An 18,846-nucleotide genomic window follows, 5' to 3' on the forward strand; every position below is an offset into this window, starting at 1 on the left:
CCCTAAGTATGGAGTAGGTAGCGCCAATCCCAGCACCGGTTCCTAGTCAGGTAGACCATTTGCACCTCCCTCCTCTGTATTCCAACGGCGTGATGTGACGAACGGCAATCGTGGGAAGATTGTCATTGTCGCCCGATGACTGAGGAAGGCTGGCACCTCTGTTCCCTAGTATTGACTCCTACGACCATCACCAATCCTTATGGGTGAGGCGGGTATATCTTCAACACCAGGATATCGTTGCGATGTAAGCATACGCTTGTGACACAGGTCGTAGTGAGCGGTCAAATCAGGAGTATCAGTGTCCGTATCGGGATGCGGTGTATCGGGGCGGAGGGGAGCCGTCTGTTCAAGAGGGTCGGGTCTAGAGAGACGGAAGTTAGCAGAGATGATTCTCGATGATCCTGAAGTATGACCTGATCTGAATTCATAGGAGGGTGTTCATTCAGGTGTTAGGCATTGAAGTCTGCCGGCTAGCCTCACAATCAAATTGGTCATGCTCACAGGGAGTACAGCTGGCTCCGGTGCTTTATTGTGGTATCGCTCGTCTTGATCGCATCAGCGCACTGTGTAGAGGAAAGAAAAGAGTGAGTTGTTGTGGAGGAAAGGCTATTCTCGGTTTTGAAAATATCATGCTAACAATTAGCAAGAGACTGCTCAGTCAAGGTTTAATCCAAACCCCGATTAACGCCCCTGGGCTTCAATCTCGCCGCTGAGAGTAGACATGACCTTTCGTCTACGCCCCTTAAGTATATTTCTCCGATCTCATCGTCGGAAGTGTAAACAATCCCACCAGCGTCGAAATGCCAATAATAAATGTAGTGGCGGCCAGAAATCAACGAGATTTATCTGTGTCAAAATTGCAGCTCAACTCCCGCAACCAGGAAATATCAGGGGTAGGGCTGGATTCAGGATTGTAGCAGGACAAGCAGAGTATTAATTGGAAAGAGTTGGCTATGTGGTTGGTTTGATATTCTTATGGGGCCCTATGCTGATTCGCGAATTAATTAGTTTTGGGATCTCATTCATGCCAACTTTGAGAGTATGGTGCGCGCACCTTTATGCAGTGCCATTTCCCGGTACCGCTCATCGCGCATCCTGCTGGATTATAATTCGATAGCAGCAGTGAATGACTCGAGGGCTTAATCGGAAGCCCCTTTCTCATTTCAATTCATAAATTAACCTTCCTTGACGCGGGGGAGGTCAACTAGGTCTGGTAGAGGTTGGTCCAACGGGTCAGGAGGTAAACAATGGGTGCTTTGCAATTCAGTCAAGACCATTGGCGTTGGGACTTCAATCTTTGATGAGCTAATGACAGTTCCTCGGCATTCTGCTCACCTGCGGGAGTACCTTCGTGAAGAACGAAGACAAGACTTGGTCGAGAGGAGATTTTCCCTGGAGTTGGGGCAGCGGCTGATGGAGTCACATGAGCCAAGTGTAGTCTGGCGGATATTAGTTTCCTCATCTCCAAATTGCCAAAGGCTTCCAATTTGGCAAAAGCCTGGGTTTCTACGTGTTTAGCCACACTAGCTGACCATCTGTAAGCTTCAAATGTCGCCCACCGCCGAGTTTTATTCCTAGCGCTATCTCAAATCCGAACTGGATTCTCCGTGTGCAATTATCTTAAGACCTCGGAGCTACGAGGGTGAAGCTTTCGTTACTGCCTAATGTATACGCATTCTAAACTTTGTTTTTAAATTACTTTCTGTTTGTATATTATATCGAACCTAGGCACACCATACAGAGTACCTACTGATGAAAAGGCATCTTGAGCGAGTGAGAGAGGATAAACAAACACGAAGTCGAGAAAGTCCAACAAAACCAGAAGATGATTAAATAAGCGCCTATAATTGTAGACCACAGCCAAAACGCACATTAACATCGTATACATTCGTTAATAGAACAGAATAGACAAACGCCGACCCTTGATATCAAAAAGCACACCAGACCAACTCCAACATCAGCCAGAAAATCCGAGAAAGGGGTAATCAACCGAAATCAACAAAATCATCAAAATTATCCCCTGTCCGCACTCCAACCCCTGGTCCAGCAGCATCCACCTCCCCCTCTCCCATCCGATATAAATCCCTCCTCTCCGGCTCCATCACCTCCTGCAACAACGGACTATCCGCATCCACACTCCCCTCCTCCTCGCTCGTCGTCAGCAAACTATTAATATCAATAAACGTATCACTCTTCCTCGTCATCGCCACCTGAGTCACCATCTTATTCAAATGCCCCTTGATCGACGCATCCTCGCACTGCGAATGCCGCAGCAGCTCGTCTTTCAGCTGCAGGACCTGCGCGCGCAGATAGTCCGCCTCGGTCTGTAGGAGCTTCTTCTCTCGCGCGACCCGCTCGTACTCGTTCTCGAGCGCTTTGTTGTGCTTCTTCTTCTTCTGCCGGCATTTGCTGGCGGCCATGCGGTTGCGGGCGAGGAAGTTTTCGCGTTTGAGGCGGTCTTTCGAAATTTGGGATTTCGATTGGGATGGTGGTGTTTGTGATGAGGCTGATGAGGAGGTGGGTGTCGATGATGATGCACTTCGTGGGGGTTTTGTGCTTGCGGTTGTAGAGGGTGATGGTTTGGAGGACGGTTGGAGGGACGGGTCGATGCATAGCGACTTTTGCTGCTGGCTTGGAGGATTGAGTCCGTCTGGGTCGGGTTTGATGGCCCAAGAAGGGATTGGAGGCGGCGTAGGGAGAGTGTCAGATAGCGGCCAGTCGACTGTATTTGCGAGGGAAGGGAGCGAGAAGAACCCCGGTGTAAGCGGGACATTCGGTAGAGCGAAGGCGCTGGTCGCAGGGTCAGGGAAGGCGAGATTCGCACTGGGCGGGTGGGTTATTTGGGCGGACATCTTTCGAGCACTTCGTGTAAAGGAGTGTGAACAGAAGGGTGCATTTCGCGCAGAGGATTAGACAAAGGCGATACACGATCGAGGGCGCCTATTTAGTGGACACGATGTAGAGTAAACCGAGCAGTCGCACGAGGGCAGGTGCCATGCTTTTTAAATGGTCGGACTTCTGCAACGGTTGGCTTGAAAAATGGCGACGCGGGCGCCCTCGGTCTTAAAGTGAAAGACATGGAAGGTAGAAGACTAGGCCGTTGTCTGGCGGATGCCAGTCCGAGACCACCTCCTCCATACCTTGGATGGTATGAATGGATCCAGCTGTTCCAGGTTTGCCACGCAGATCATCGGCTGCGAGCTGCGATTGGCTGGGATGACACCCTGAACCCTAGCAGTCACTCCATGTCCTGCGTTCAGATCAGCCAGACTCATGGCCCAGCCAATGGCGTATTGCAGATCGATGAAACGAGTGCTGATGCACCTGTCACACCACCTGGCTGTTTCGACCTCTCTGGCCGAGCTGAGGATGTTAATATATCACTTCCCGGGAAGAGTGGGTGTCATGTCGATCAGAAAATACATTTCTACATTTGTCCACCACGATCCCGAACCATGTCCTTAGCTTAATTATCATACACTATAGATCCCACTTTCTTTCTTTTGCTTTCCTTTTTGGGATTCATTGTTCTTCCCGGGTGGGATACGAACGCCAGCCCGACGATGACCTCATAGATTGCGACAAACAGTCCGGTTGGTAGCACAGCCTTTGGATTGGAAGAATGCATGCGTCTGTAACACCTTGCCAGACCTGTACTCGTGCTACAGCTCTCATTCCCCTTAATCAATCAACCTGGTGTGCAGGCTTACGGGGCCACTCCATATTAACATGCACGGTGTAGGAGCTATGACGCTAGTGGCTATAGTAGCTTGTTCCTTGGAAGTTACATCAGGGCGCATATCTGTCCTTTTTGCAGGACAAACAAACAAAGCCAAGACAGAAACTTAGCCTGAGAGCATCTGAATCCATTATCGAAAAACCGAACGGTCGTATTTTCTAGAAGCCGAGTTTTATCCGTCGGTATCTTCGATGGAGTTCTTCCCCACGGTGGCAAATGTCTGTTCTCTCCATTCTACTCGTAACTTCTACAGCCACCCACTCTGAAAATCATGACGAACCAATGGCCATTTTTCAACCAAAGAAAAGAAAAGAAAAATCTAGAGAATGAAATTTCCCACCCACCACTAATTTCCACCGATCCCAGCCATCTACAACCCGCGCACCGCCCACGGAACGCATGGAACCTCAGGCCTCCACCGACGGCACGCCTCCCGCCAATCAGCAGCGCCGAATGCCGGCCCTGGACGATTTCCTTGGTCAACGCGTTCCGAGCCAACTTTTCCCGGCTGGAGGGACGATTGGATTTCTGCCAATTATATGCTCTTCTTGCTGCTAATGTAAGGTGATAGACACGGACTCCGACCGTACCTACCTGCCTGCCTGCCGATGGTCTGACCGCAGTGGACGGGGTTTGGCTGTCTCGGTCTGAGATATATTTTCGAGCGAGTTGGATCATTCCGCCACAACTCGGGTGGCTTGAATATGTTTGACTCATTTGTAGGATTGGGTCCTTGAACTTTTGATCTACAAGCTTTCGTATTATGTAAGACGTGCAATTAAATCATCAGTCATCCGCCTACGTCACCGCGATGTCAAGACATCATACCCGCCAATCAGATCGCGGACTTCCTGTGATCCTTGTACTCTTACTGAGATTCTATTTGGATGTAGCGATAGGTAGAATCCTTCAATTATGTATCTTGTTCCTACGATCAGTCTCGGCGTGGTAATGCTCTATAACGTCTCGTTGACGTAACCCTCCTGTCTCTAGATAATGCCGTAGAAAAGAAACAATGTGCATTGTTGATCCCGAGAAACAAGCAGTACTCCGGATGAGATGGAATGACTTACCTATCCACCACGACCCACATCGGCATCTCTCCATCCAACGACATCCACGGTAGATAAACGTCCAAACATGGCGCTGCGAATCTCAACCCTAAGACCACCCGCCAACCGGAACGTCTTCCAGTCTAGGAGATTATATCCAGTCCGGGCGTTGGCCCACACACATGGTCAACATCAATCCACCCCTGACGCTCCGAAGCGGTTCCCCGAGTTTCAGCTCGATGGCAGAGTGTTCGCCGTGACCGGTGGAGCGAGAGGATTGGGCCTGACGATGGCGGAGGCGTTGGCTGAGGCTGGCGGAGAGGGTATGTGCGTTCTGATGGAGGGTCGACCGATCGACTGATATCTTCGATAGTATACTGCTTAGACCGGCTTCGCGAGCCGGAGGACGAGTTCCACGCGGCGAGAGAACGCGCACGACCGGCGTTCGGCGGCGCCCTGCACTATCGACAAGTGGATGTCCGCGACGAGAAAAACACCACCGAGACGATGCGATCGATCGCCAGCCACAACAACCGCCTGGATGGGCTGATTGCCGCGGCAGGCGTCAACCACGTGCAGTCTGCGATCGGGCACACGGCGAACGACGTCGAGCGGCTGGTGGGTATCAACTACACGGGGTTATTCACGACGGCGACGGCGGCGGCGGCGCAGATGCGCGAGCGGGACATGGCCGGGACGATTCTGCTGGTGGCGAGCATGAGCGGGCTGATTGCGAACAAGGGCATGACGTCGGCGATCTATAACTCGTCCAAGGCGGCGGTGGTGCAGCTGACGCGCAGTCTGGCGATGGAATGGGGACGCGGCGACGGCGTGATCCGTGTCAATTGCCTCTGTCCGGGACACATCGAGACGCCGATGGCGCGGATGGTGATGGAACAGAAGCCGGAGACGAAGCAGATCTGGGAGTCGGAGAACATGCTGGGACGGCTGGCGCGGCCGGAGGAGTTTCGAGGGATCACGGCGTTGTTGATGAGCGATGCCAGTAGCTATATGACGGGGACGTCGATCGTGGTGGATGGTGGACACACGGCGTGGTAACAAACTCCCTCTGAGGGTGAGTGAGTTGAAGAAAGGAGGTGGCCTCAGGAACGAAGGCAGTCAGGCAGCTGCACGGGACTGTCGAAATTCCTGCCACCCCCTAAGCCATCAACGCCTGATTCAGGTCCAGCAATCCTCTGTCGACCATGAAGACACCTGACAGTAGATTACTAAGACCATCGACATGTATATCTCACATCGCAAAAATTTGCATTTCAATACCCACCAGGATTGTGCGAATTCGTCAGTAGTGCTATCCCTCCCACCAGAAGCGGCTGCAACCCTGTCAATCGCCAGACCCAAGACTTCTGGGAATACGGCGGTTATAAGTTGGAACGACTGGGATGGCGAGTCAAGACGACATCCAAATGTAGGCTCCACGGGTCGACGGCAGATCCGAAAGAGGCCTGCCACGTTTCCGGGCAGACGAAGATGTCGTTGAAACATAGATGGGCCGCAGAGAAGCGAGAAATCCGCCCATTCCGGCTTAGTCCGGCCCTCGATGGCGGCTTGAGATGCCGGCCCAATCAGCGCCGCCGTGGCATTACCAGATCGTCCCGCAGGCCTACCTCATCCGGTATGGTGTGGTCGGTGGGTCGCCCGTTGGACAGGGCCGTCGTCCGTGGCGCAATGCCGAAGTGCGTGGCGCGATCGAGCACCTTCGACGGGGCAGATGAAAGCACCGACTCGACGAGTTTATTGTGTGGCCCAACGATGTTCCGTGGTCCAACTGACTCCTCGGGAGATTCATTCGTCAAGACTCTGAAGTTTTGCGACGGAAAGACCTTATATTGTCGTTCTGGCAAAGTCTCCAGGGCTCGTGAATTCCTATAGATCCGCGAAGATCTTTCTCGAACCGTCAGCCATTTTCGACGGCTTTCGATGCAGCACATAGCCTCTATACAGCACCACCTTGTTATTTATTCCCCAGATCGACCCATTGGGCTTCATCCTGAACTTGGTGGTCAGTGAATGGCGTTGGCCTATCGCTAGCGTTTCGTACTCTCCTGCGTGGACGTTCCACTAAAGGCCTGACTGCTGAGCCGGAGTCTCCTCTGCAGCTCCTCCTTCATTATCATTAGCATAAGCTCAATTCTATTCTCGGCCAAGGGCTTTGCTTAGGCTTGCCCTGCGCGTCTTAGTCGCTGACTCAGGCTTCCTGAGACGGTGACTTAACCTTCATACTTGTTGTTCACTCGCACCTAAGAATAACCTCAACTTAGCCAACAGATCAAAGGCAGATCAGGAAAACAGATCAATCAGATTAAAAGCAAAGTCAATGACATACACTGGTCGAAAGCACAGCCCAAACCGCTCTGGTAGATCGACCCAATATGTTCGGAAAAAGGTAAATTGACCTCGCACAATCCGGAATGCATATCCCTGTTTTTCATGGCACACGACGCACTGACTTTTCTCCCGTCAAGGAGAACCGCCCAGAAACCAGACGAGTCTTTTATTCGGGACTTCCAGCGACAGTTTGGCAGCGTAGCCAGTCGATCGTACTCGCCGCAGACGCCGGTGAGGGACCCTGCCGACCATGCGGTGCCTCAGGTTCCTGAGGAGCCTCAGGACGCCGACCACGTGCCCAAGGACAGCGTGATGGCCGACCAGAGCCCCGTCCAGTTTCTCTCTCCCATCACCCGTCAGAACTGCTCCTGCTCGCTGGCCGGCAGCCGCATGTGTACTGTGCTGCATAGCCCGGCGGGAGACTTGCACACGCCCGCTCACGACTGCAATGGGTCGACCAACCCGTGGATCTGGAGTCGGATATCCAATCTCGATGCCAATCTGTCAGACGAGCCTTTGCCTGGCCATCCCCTGCAGTCTCACCATCCTTTGAACTTCATCGACCCCATGCTGTCAGGACTCACCAATTCCCCCGAACCATTTCTGCGCCGTCACTCCGAATACGACTCGCTGGGTCTGTTGACGCAAGGCAACGTCTTCCATCAAGGTACGTTCGACCCGGCTCTGGGGTTCCTGCCCCCTCTCCCCTTGATGGTCGACTCTGACCCGGCAGATATCCCATCGAAACCCGACTCGCTGCATGGGCCCCTCCCCCACGACCCCGAGGTCGCTCTGGACCACCGATCCCAGGACTCGCCGGCTCTGCGATACCGAGTGACCCTGCATGCACCCACAGCGACATTCAACCAGACACGGGAGATCCCAGTCACCTACCTGAACCGGTGCCAGCCGTATCTGATCTCCGTCACGGACACACGACCGCCGTCATTCCGCGTCCACCCCGCTCGATACCGCACGTACGTTCGCATCTCATTCGACAACGCCGCGCAGCGAGAGGACCCGACCGGGTCGTGGCGCCTCTGGCGAGACGGTCGCGGCCTCAGCGAAGCCCGCAAGCGAGACGGGAAGCTCTCCGCCGTGGAGTTCGTCAACGTCCGCAACGACGGGTTCCGCGAAGAGGGTGCCGCCCACGTCGAGCTGCAGGGGTCCTCGTTCGACGGCTTCTGCGTCGAGTGGACGGTCGATCCGCACGCCGTGCGCGTCGGCTGCGAGATGCACGTCGCCTTCAACTGCCTGTCCACGGACTTCAGCCTCTCCAAGGGCGTCAAGGGCGCGCCGCTGCGGCTGTGCGCCAAAACCGAGCTGGTCTCCCAGGGCCTGATCCAGCAACCGGGCGCGCCCAGCAGCACCGAGATCTGCTACTGCAAGGTGAAGGTGTTCCGCGACCACGGCGCCGAGCGGAAGCTCTCCAACGACACGATCCACCTGCGTCGGGCCATCCGGAAGATGGAGGAGAAGATCGCCGAGGCCGAGTTCTACAACACCAAGGCGCCGGGGAAGAAAAAACGCGTGCGCGTGCCGCTGTCGTCGCGGCCGTCCGAGCATCTGCTGGAGTCGGTGGACGCCGAGCCCAGTAGCAGCCGGGTGCCCCGTCGCGCGCACAGCTTCTCCACCGGCGAGGATCTCTACCAGGAGTTGTTTGAACTGCGCAAGGTGTTCACGTCGTCGCAGCCGACCAGCGTGCTCTCGCTGCGAGCCAGCGATCAAGACGATCCTGATCAGTTTCCGGTCGAATTGTCGAGCGGCACGTCCAGCCCAAAGCCACCGGCACGGTCAGCCACGCAGAGCGAGATGCCGTCGGAGATGAACACCGACACCGAGTGGATGGAAATGCTGGAGGACCGAGGCGACGAGACGAGCGGGTATCCGGGCTCGGACGTTCCACGCTCCAGTCTGCAGACACCCGCCAACGACGGGCAAACGCTCGAGAATGTGCCTATTCGCAGTCGAGGCGGCCATGGAAAAGCAGGTAAGCCCCCTTTCAATCCGTCGTCTAGAACCATCTAACGAGACCGTACAGTTGCATGCTTCTATGTCCTCTGCCGAGTCGACGGTCAAACCGACGAATACTATCGCGCGTTATACCTGATGGAACGCACCGTGGGGAACCTGAAAAGCCAGCTCTCGAAAGTCCGCGACATCTCGCCTGAGCGCATCGTTCGTCTCCTGCGCGTGAACCAGGCCGGCCTGCGCATCGTCATCGACGATACCGTTGTTCGCGAGATCCCCGAGGGACAGGACATGATTGTTGAATTCCAGCCGGGGTATGACGTTAGTCTTCCGGCGGAGGATTTCGAGGTAGCGTTATTCTTCTGAACATACTCTTGGTGGAGGTGGATGGTGGATGGTGGATCTGCATGATTGACGGAGTTGAGCATGAGCTTGAGCATGGACCAGCTTTAGTCAGTCCGGTATTTTGGTTCTTTCTTTTTCTTTTCTTTTTTTTTCTGTTCTTTTTTACATGATATCTGTTCCTTTGAGACATCGGGAATCCTGAGAATCTACTCCTACCTTACGTGACCTACCACGCAGACTCCGTCCTTGTTCTGTGGATCGTGACGCTCACCCCTGCGATTGACTGATCCATCCAAAGAATGGGGCATGGGTAGTCATCACACGTGGTACCGTTATCCCCACACATGGCGACCCTATGACGATGAATGACGTTCCATGATCTGCGACAGATGGGATTGAATGATAGACTTGTTAGCTTTGGTTTGCTTTGGTTTGCTTTGTATCTATGTCTAGGAGACTGGGATACTAGATTAAGCGTTGCATTCTTGCAAGACTTCTCATTGCAGGAAGCATGGGGGGAATAATCTATTATATTATACTTTATATTTTAATACCGGTGCTGTTAGGCTACAAATTATGTCCAGTTGCAGTTAAGCTGAGCGATAGATCCTACGTCACACAATATAAAAAGAATACTGAATGCGATACATATGCTCATCATCCTGTTAGTTGAGATTTGTCACAACGCCACAACCTTGAACGCAAAGATGATACAAACTTCCTTCTTGCCACCCGTTCAAGGGTTCTAGAGAAAGTCGAAAGGGTCAGTAGCTTCATTCGCAATTCCAAATGTTCAGAGCTGACACAGTGCATCGAACGATACGCGCCACCATCAATACCATGAGCCAGTACCCTTACTTTTGTGGGGTATGGGTGTTGGCATGAAGTAATGGGACGTGTTACCCCACATGCAGAAGCATGTAATCAATGCTTAACACATTTCGAAGCTCCATCCAATCTCCATAAGCAGCCTATGACCAAAAAGCACGACCGGGCCATCCGAGACTCGGAGATTCAAATCTCTGAGAGGTAAGACTCAATACAAATTTCACCACCAGACAATGCCTCTGCTGCTAATTTGGCCAGCAAATCCACAAAAGATAGTCTCCACTTTGTCATCACTTACTGCATCTCGTTTGCTTGTGAACATCTGCCTGCAGTAAAATACTCTCATTTTAAACTATTGATGGAAGATTGCTTCACATAAACAAGTTACATTCCTTCTAGTTGGTCAGACATACTGGCAATCATGATCTCGTTCACTAGAACAAGAAGCATGGCCCTGGAGCAAGCATTCTGTTTTAAAGGATGCATGAAGTTTGTAAAACCTTTCCCGTGTACCCGAACAGACATCTCTGAAACCCTATGGACGCAGTTCTTCTGTCCACATAGTATCTCGTGTGGGTTGGGATCATGGAGCCTTTTGGTGCTGTGGCTTTGTTTGGAATTCTCTATGTGTACAGTACGGTACCTCTTTAAATTGACGCACAGACAAGTTATCCGAATCATGACCTTGCGCAACAGAGGTGCTTAATCCTGTTCAAAGTACATAGGATAGGGAGAGGTTTTCTAATGACCCCGCACACCCCCCAGGCCGGCTCCACTTCGTTCAATTAAAGACATATGTGGGAAACGACATAAGTTACGGTACAAACACTCCAACAACAGAGCCAAAGGACCACGCTAAACCATCTCTGTCTGGGATTTGGGACTCAGCCTCGTTCAATCTTTGGTTTGGTTTGTTCACTTGATTACAGCGTCAACCGTATCATGGTAACGGGATTACTCCGTACAAAAAACCAGCAGACCAAGTCTGAAAAGACACGAGCCGACTGAGACAACGGAAAAGAGAAATCGAGGTAGATAGCTCTACGCGACCAATGAAGTGACACGAATAATGTGCTTGTACCCGGGATACTCCGCTGGCTCAAAATTGGACCTGGAGTGCTGGTACATATAAGACTAGTCGGTGGATACATTCAAGTTTTATTGTGCTTGTCGCGTTGAGAGCCCCTTCACGCCAGACAACCTGCAGGCTATCTATCCCTTCGTTTCCGCATCATAGCCAAAATGCGTCTGGCTGCTACGGTTGTCGTGCTCGGCGCCTGTGCCATCACCAGAGCCCAACTGTCCAATATCCCACAATGCTCGGTAAGACCTGTCCGCTCAACCCCCCGGTCCATATCTCGTTTCATAGCTAACCCACACTCTCTTTTCCTTCTTCCGCTTGAAGCTTAAATGTCTCACTTCGGCCCTTGGTGCGGATGGCTGCTCTGAGCTGACGGACTTCGCATGCCATTGCCAAAAGACGGGCCTTGTGGAACAGGTTGTGCCTTGCGTCAAGCAAGATTGTGATGTCACGGACCAGCAAGGTATGAGAAGCCACACTCCCCCGGGTATGATTCCTCTCACCATGCCCTTTAGCCGTTTCCAAAGTCGTCGTGTCTTTGTGCTCTGGTGCTGGCCAGCCGATCTCTATCCCGCCGGTGGACTCAGCTCCCGCATCGACTGCTGCTCCGACCACATCAAGCAGCTTTAATTCTACCACGGCCAGTGGAATAGAGAGAGGCCCTCAGACTCGGCTCGCGGCCTCCATGACTTCGACTACGGGTTCCACGGCTTCATCCACGGTTAACACTGCCTCGCCTTCGAGCATCCCCTTGTCCAACCGATCCTCTGGTATTCAATCCGGAGCTGCTCGGGTGGCCGGTGTTTCCATCCTGCTTGCTAGCATGATGTTCCTGGTCTAGAGAATGGCGTGGATAAATCGTCAGAGGTTCTTTCCACTCCACCGTTGTCTGATATAGTTAATACGACGCTGGTAGCGTCTTGCTACCAAGCTATCTCAATCTACAATAATTTATACTGTGACCTATCTTAGAATACATTATACAATCGCAACGCCGTGGAAAACCTGACTGCAGGGTACATTTCAGCACTGTGCCATCTAGACCCTAGAGTGTTCTCAAATTCGATTGTCACTATCGACGGAAAGGATAACGACGATCGGAGTCCTCCAAACAGAAGTCCCATCGACAGACATGGTTACCGAAAACACTCTAGTGGTAATATTGGATGCAACATTGGCAACGGCAAACCAATCGAAATTAGAACAACAACTTCAATCCGTCCTTGGTTCTGGGCCATTAGATTAGGTATTATTCGTGGCGTGCTGCCAGTCAGTTCTCGGGCCGCGTCACTGTGTCCCTTGCTGAAATCTCATTTCCTCGGTGGCGACTGATTTCCGCGAAAGTTCGCCCAACGCCCCGATTTGGACGAGAACAGACACCAAGCCGCGCACGGTCCTGGTCCCAACTGCGTAGTGATGCATGGTCTTGCCCGCATCGAGCAATTCCTGTCATTCTTACCCCGGAGAAAGCATACGCCCGTCGTGGAGGATCAGGATCCCTGGCTTAAGCATCCCGGCACTAACTATTTCGAGTCCTGGACACATGCTCCTCCATGGTCGGGACTCACCTCGGTTGATCAATGTCAGGCAGAATGGTGGTAAAAATCATGTGAAAATGAACCAGGCCACTGACCAAGATAGGAAGATATCCTTGCCTTTGCCGGTGGGTGGTCTGGATCCCCTGCGAATAATAGGTGAATTGGAGACTGACAAGGATCTGACAGGGTAGTTTGGTGATCTTTCTCCTTTTGTTCGTTCTTTAATTTCCGTGTATTGACAGGGATTTGTTCGGTGCTGGATTGAATCCCCAGTATTCAAGCACATCTACGTATTATACATCGTAACAAGATCGCCTTTACCCTCAAGATAACTGAAAAAAAAAAAAAAAGAAAAAGAGACCTGCAAGGCGCCTGAACTGCTAGTACAGAATGAAATTAGAACCCCGCACACATACCCAGCTCTGCTACGAGGTCTCGCGCGGTAACGTCGATACCGCCAGCGGCCGAGTCCTCCCTACCGAATGCCAGGAACAGTGTGTCATCACTGTACCCGTGATACTTCTGGCCTTGGCTTTTCCAGCTGATGCTAGTCATGTAGAGCATCTCGGAGCCGTCTGAGTGTGATTTTGAAGAAGATACATCTGGCTTTTTCGCTGCCGTTCTGCGACCAAAAATCCAAATTGGTTTGGACGAGACGGCATAGATTTCGTAGGGCATAGAACGCCGAGTAAGCACGACATATGGCTCATATACGGGGCGCAGGCCGCGTGAGGTCTTTCGCTGGATGATGAAAAGCACAAAGGTATTATTCGTATCGGGTCGGCAGGATTGGTCCGATCTTGCACAGAGAGTGATAGCGAGCGAGTTTGTCGCTTGATGAATGCTCTCCGTTGGGTCCGTACTCTGAGGCAAGAATCTCTGGAGACACGCTTGGTCAGACGTCGTGGTCGCCAGAGCCAAGTTTGGCCCAACGGATCCGTCGAGCTCGAGTTTCGCGAATATTCGCGCCGGTGCAATATCATGGTGAATGAACATTTGTCCAACGTCGTCCCAGAACAGGAACCAATTCTTCTCAACGGCATTCCATGGCCATGGACGCTGAAGCTCACGATACTGGCGGAACTCGTGTTCATGTACCGTGTCTAGGCCCCAGTCCACCAAGATTCGAAAATCGGAGATCCATTGCCCAAAGCAGGTGAAGAAAGAATTGGAGCCGTACAGAGTGTACGGAATCTCGGGCCCGTAGAATACCCTTGCATCATGAGGCCCGACGCTGAGACTAAAGTGTGAAATGTCGCCGACACACTTGCTGGAGTCACCGAACGTCGCTGGGATGGGCAATTGCAGTGGTGGTTCCAGACAGCCCAGAAGTCGCTTATCCTCTGAGAACGCCGCATTGCAGACCAGTTCCGCAAACCAGACTGATGCCATTCGAGCCGAAGGAGGGTTATGAAGTTGTGCAGTGACGATCCAGGTGTCAGGTAGTTCAGGATGGGGGATGATGTTGGGATTTATCACAGTCCTCCTCCCAAAATCAATCTCAAAATACTCCCGATCGGCACTCGATACCGAGTACAATATGTGGTGGCCTTGAGATATTTCGTCTTCGAATGTAGGGCCTCTTCCGTCCTCGTCTGCGGGTTTTCCATCTCGGCAGTAAGACCAGGCTTCGCGGTCGGGGACACCTGAGCAAGCTGTCTCGGATTTCCCAGCATTCCTGTGTGACTGCCCATATCGACCAACCGCGAAGTGATGCGTGGATAGAAAAGCGGTTTGCAAGTCGAGATGGTGGGATTGAAGTTTCGCGACGAGGATCACTGCGGACAATAGCCCTGCAACAAGCACCAGGCGCATGGCTGCCTTTTTAGCCATGTTTAGTCTGGCATGCGGAGAGTAGAGCATCAGGATGTAACAGTAGGAGGTAATAATCTGTATTTCAGAAAACGAGCTGCCGATCACTGACGCGTTGACTAGAAAACGGGGCCCCGACGGACGCGGGGAGTGGGCTGAATTGAAGGTTGGCAGTTTGCCACTAGTCATCGATGGGGAGTGTGTATGGTAATCAGCGTACCCTGGGCGCATGAAATTGAGTCCTCGCTAGATACAACTTCCAAGACCGACTTAATAGCGACCGTGACAATTGAGGTAAAACTACGAATATCACATGCCGAAATCAAGAATCTGACAAGCTTTTCCACTGCGGTCTTAGACCCATGGTGTACATACAGTACTTCCATGGGAAGTCTTCACAATCGAGGCGTACTCGGACCTAAGGACGCCAAGAATTGCTACGACTTTTATCATACAAGAATTTATAATGCAGGGTAGGCTTTACATGAGGGTGTAAAGAACAAATAAGCGGATCATAAAGCCAAGGATATTTGTCAGATTCTGTCGACCAGCCCCTCTTGATACATTCGCTGAGAGAGCTTCACAGCGGGATCGTCAACTAGTCTAGTCGTGACCTCTGCAAGCCAGAGGGTCAAGGGCAGCAAAACCAGCTGTGGGATGAGGAAGTTGACCTCAAGCCCAAAAGGACCACGAGTAGGCAGGGGAAAACGATTAATCCACCAGGGACAATTTTGGGCATGTGAATCGAGCGCGAATCCCACTGCAGCGTAGAGCCTGTCTCCCAATATCCACAAAACCGGGCCGTGGACTAAATAGAAGGCAAATGAAATGCGGCCGAGGTACTGGTTGAACGGGGCTGCAAAAAATGCCTTGAGCCACGGAAGGTGAGACGTGCACGAGACAAGGAAGACAGCGGCCCAGAACAGGTAGAACCACTTGTAGTCGAACACTGCCTGTGGCTTCAGGAATGATAAGAGATACCACCCCGGTGAGTCACGTAGTTGTTGCACGTTATCCGTATGCGATGGGACCCCGCCGAGGTAGAGGCTGACATAGAAGAGGAAAGTCATAATGGCAGACTTGAAGGGCTCCAGGCTGTGAAAGAAGCTGGGCAAGTCATTGCGCATGGCGAGGAGATCGAGATCTCTCAAAAGCATACCAGCAATAAACATGGCAAAGTGCGCCCCATCCGCAATGTACAAAAAGTATACCACCAATGCGACTTGACCAATCAGCCGGGCGTTGCGGCGAAATCTTGCAAAAGCGATGGCGGCGGTGTAAACGGCCAGAGAGCCTCGATATTCGACCGGTATAGACCAAGTATGCATATTGTACGTGAACCAAGGCTCACCGCCGGTTCGCAGAACGAAGCTGAAATTCTTGAACTCGGCGTACCAATTCCATAGCTCCGAGAGGTAGCTTCCTTGAAGCTCCGTGATCGTGCGGATTTTAAAGAAATGCATAAACGTCATGTAGCTAAGTGTCGTGCAAATGACAGGTATATAGAGACGAAACCATCGGCGGAATACCGCCGAGGACAAACTTTTACCTAGTTCAGCGTAGTCGCCATCCTGGATGCATCCCAATGGCTTCATTGAGAGGACGTACCCAGAGAGCACGAAGAAGACGCTGACGGCAAAATGACCCCCGGCAAAGAGCGTTCGGACACCAGGAAGGCATGCGAAATAGTACTTGTTGTCGTAACCGTAGGCTAGCTCGAAGGCCTTTCCCGCTCCTACGCCATCGTGGGCCCAAAGTTCATGATGTGCCCAGTAGACCAGGAGAGCCGCAAAGCCTCGCAATCCATCTAGGTATGCGGTCGGCCTGGTACGCTGTCGTTGCTTTTCAATCGTATTTGTGTCGCCATTTGTCGGCCCAGTAAAAACAGAGGGCAAGAAACGGGCCATCCATGAGAAAGACGACATTCCATGACGAGGTTGTATCCTCTGGGCTAACTGTGGTTTCCACTGTCCACCCTCGATGACTCTTTCGGGGCTCAGGTTCAACGGAGGCGAGAAGCTCTCGATTGAGGTGGGTAGGGTGGGCATGGGCGGCAAGAGTTGAAGTTGCCAGAGTCCTTTGAAGGTCGAAGAAGACGATCAATAAAATCCCAAGTCGCATTTCTTGGGAATTATTAAACAGCTTCTGGTAACACGATAACATGTGAATTGTATGGACTCGTACAGTGACTAGTGCTCCTACCCACTGGTGCCGAGGCTGCTGCTAGATTGCGTTCGGTATAGGCTACGCCAGGGCCAGGTCTTTGCGGACTCGCCTTCCTACCTCCGCAAGGCGGGGTCTGAACGCAGACCCCCCGGGGAAAATAATTTAGTGGCTGAAGCCGCGAAAGCACGATCTCACCTCAGCAATTTGACAAGGTTTTGGGCCGCATTTGAGTGGGCTCCATGGGTATCATACGGATACGATTGGTGTTTTCAACAATTGGCTGCCCCCACCACATCCCTACCTACTATTTAGTCTGGCTAATCAACTAAGAGCGTCCGGACGCCACCAAATGATGCGGTGTATCTTGAAATTTACACCGTTCCCATACCAGTGGCTGCAACCCTGCTCGCGGGATTACCGACAGGACCGCCCTGCAAACAAGACATAAGCTTCCAAGCTGTTAGGGACTAACACAACCCGAGGCAGTGTATTGCAGATTCAGTGAAGACCACATGTGAAATACAAAGCTACGTACTGTATGTAATCTAAACGAGCGGGAAATTAAGCCTATGTTTCCCCGGGCTCACGATCTTTCACCTTTTTTCCCCAGACAAGAGGCCGGTAAATAAGATCACATCACAAGCACAGTCATGATGGAGAAAAGATTCGTGCCCATCGGTCTGTTTCCAAAGAGGCCGCGTCGATTCACGCATGGAGGCCTGGTAGCATTGTTCTTATTCATCTATTTCTGCGTCACCAGGACATCACACGACTTTGACGATACTCGATCATACTCTACCCAGGTGACGGCCAATGCTGGGGAAAGATTTCCCCGGAAAATCTGGCAGATTTGGAAGGTGAACCCATTGGAATTTGACGGACGTGACATCGAGGTTGCACGCAGCTGGACTGCGAAAAACCCAGGCTATCGGTACGAGGTTCTGACCGACCAGAATGACCTCGACTACGTCGAAACGAATTTCGGACCTTCCGGGGAGAATCGACCAGATATTGTTGAAACGTATCGATCGTTGACTGCGCCGATTCTCAAAGCTGACCTGCTTCGGTACCTTGTGATGTACATAGAAGGAGGTCTCTATGCTGATATAGACGTGGAAGCGTTGAGACCCGTCGAGCGATTCATCCCAAGCACTCATGACGAAAGGGATATTGACATGGTCATAGGCGTCGAAATTGATGAGCCGCAGTTCCGCGACCATCCTATATTGGGTCCGAAATCGCAATCCTTCTGCCAATGGACCTTCATGTGCAAGCCCCGACAGCCCGTGATGATGCGAATAGTCGAGAATATCCTCCACTGGCTCGATGACCTCTCCATCAAGCAAGGAAAGCCGATCTCAGAGCTTCAGCTGGACTTCGATGATGTGATAACAGGCACCGGGCCTTCTGCCTTTACGGATGCCATCCTATCTGAAATGAGCCGTACCACCGGCGAGGCCGTGACATGGCATACGTTCCATGATATCCCCGAGTCCAGAGTTGTTGGAGGGTTTCTGGTCCTGACGGTTGAAGCGTTCGCCGCTGGGCAAGGTCATTCCGATTCTGGCACCCATAATTCGCGCAATGCGTTGGTCAAGCATCATTACCATGCCTCTGAGTGGCCAAAACAGCACCCTCGATTCTATCACCCTATCTTTGCGGAGGTTGAGAGGTGCAATTGGAACGTGGACTGCGTGAAGAAGTGGGACGAAGAAACAGCTGCTTTTGCTGCCCTGCCTCAGACGGAACAGGAGCAGCAGATTGCCACATTTCAGGCGATAGGGGAAGCGTTGAAGAATATGGAACCACCGCCGCAGCCCGCCTTTGACAGTTTGTGATGCATTCGACATTCTTGTTCTACTCTCTCTTGTTACCTCATTTTCCTTCCTCTTCCCTTGGAAATTTGATCGTTTATTATCAATCAATCAATCTATCAATCAAGATTTTATTAACCTGATAAAGCCC

The 18,846-nt window shown here is 52.0% G+C and overlaps 8 protein-coding genes across 8 annotated transcripts; 4 read left to right on the forward strand and 4 right to left on the reverse strand.

Moving 5' to 3' along the window:
- Positions 1-1,707: 1,707 nt before the first annotated feature.
- P170DRAFT_437264 (bZIP transcription factor) lies at positions 1,708-3,337 on the reverse strand. The gene has a single exon (XM_024849324.1). The coding sequence runs from the start codon at positions 2,850-2,852 to the stop codon at positions 1,986-1,988; it is 867 nt and encodes a 288-aa protein (XP_024705050.1). The 5' UTR covers positions 2,853-3,337; the 3' UTR covers positions 1,708-1,985.
- Positions 3,338-4,612: 1,275 nt separating this feature from the next.
- Positions 4,613-5,850, forward strand: P170DRAFT_510223 (NAD(P)-binding protein; the record flags this gene model as incomplete). The annotated part of the gene is made up of 2 exons (XM_024854753.1): positions 4,613-5,114; positions 5,165-5,850. Exons 1-2 carry the CDS (start codon positions 4,880-4,882, stop codon positions 5,848-5,850), a joined length of 921 nt encoding a protein of 306 aa, XP_024705051.1. The 5' UTR covers positions 4,613-4,879.
- A 323-nt stretch (positions 5,851-6,173) lies between these two features.
- Positions 6,174-6,743, reverse strand: P170DRAFT_476037 (uncharacterized protein; the record flags this gene model as incomplete). The annotated part of the gene is made up of 2 exons (XM_024853313.1): positions 6,174-6,359; positions 6,420-6,743. The coding sequence occupies 2 exons, from the start codon at positions 6,741-6,743 to the stop codon at positions 6,174-6,176; spliced, it is 510 nt and encodes a 169-aa protein (XP_024705052.1).
- Positions 6,744-6,794: 51 nt separating this feature from the next.
- P170DRAFT_192213 (uncharacterized protein) lies at positions 6,795-9,649 on the forward strand. The gene is made up of 4 exons (XM_024842708.1): positions 6,795-7,198; positions 7,278-7,807; positions 7,874-9,130; positions 9,182-9,649. Exons 1-4 carry the CDS (start codon positions 7,185-7,187, stop codon positions 9,475-9,477), a joined length of 2,097 nt encoding a protein of 698 aa, XP_024705053.1. The 5' UTR covers positions 6,795-7,184; the 3' UTR covers positions 9,478-9,649.
- Positions 9,650-11,335: 1,686 nt separating this feature from the next.
- On the forward strand, positions 11,336-12,373 carry P170DRAFT_409332 (putative GPI anchored protein). The gene is made up of 3 exons (XM_024846772.1): positions 11,336-11,607; positions 11,690-11,828; positions 11,881-12,373. Exons 1-3 carry the CDS (start codon positions 11,527-11,529, stop codon positions 12,204-12,206), a joined length of 546 nt encoding a protein of 181 aa, XP_024705054.1. The 5' UTR covers positions 11,336-11,526; the 3' UTR covers positions 12,207-12,373.
- Positions 12,374-13,241: 868 nt separating this feature from the next.
- On the reverse strand, positions 13,242-14,825 carry P170DRAFT_437271 (uncharacterized protein). Its single transcript, XM_024849325.1, has one exon. It carries the CDS (start codon positions 14,734-14,736, stop codon positions 13,300-13,302), a length of 1,437 nt encoding a protein of 478 aa, XP_024705055.1. The 5' UTR covers positions 14,737-14,825; the 3' UTR covers positions 13,242-13,299.
- Positions 14,826-15,047: 222 nt separating this feature from the next.
- On the reverse strand, positions 15,048-16,827 carry P170DRAFT_437272 (acyltransferase family protein). The gene has a single exon (XM_024849326.1). The coding sequence runs from the start codon at positions 16,761-16,763 to the stop codon at positions 15,249-15,251; it is 1,515 nt and encodes a 504-aa protein (XP_024705056.1). The 5' UTR covers positions 16,764-16,827; the 3' UTR covers positions 15,048-15,248.
- Positions 16,828-17,493: 666 nt separating this feature from the next.
- Positions 17,494-18,803, forward strand: P170DRAFT_409341 (glycosyltransferase family 32 protein). The gene has a single exon (XM_024846773.1). The coding sequence runs from the start codon at positions 17,532-17,534 to the stop codon at positions 18,717-18,719; it is 1,188 nt and encodes a 395-aa protein (XP_024705057.1). The 5' UTR covers positions 17,494-17,531; the 3' UTR covers positions 18,720-18,803.
- Positions 18,804-18,846: the final 43 nt, after the last annotated feature.

Source organism: Aspergillus steynii (assembly GCF_002849105.1).
Source record: "Aspergillus steynii IBT 23096 chromosome Unknown P170scaffold_4, whole genome shotgun sequence".
Lineage (NCBI taxonomy): Eukaryota > Fungi > Ascomycota > Eurotiomycetes > Eurotiales > Aspergillaceae > Aspergillus > Aspergillus steynii.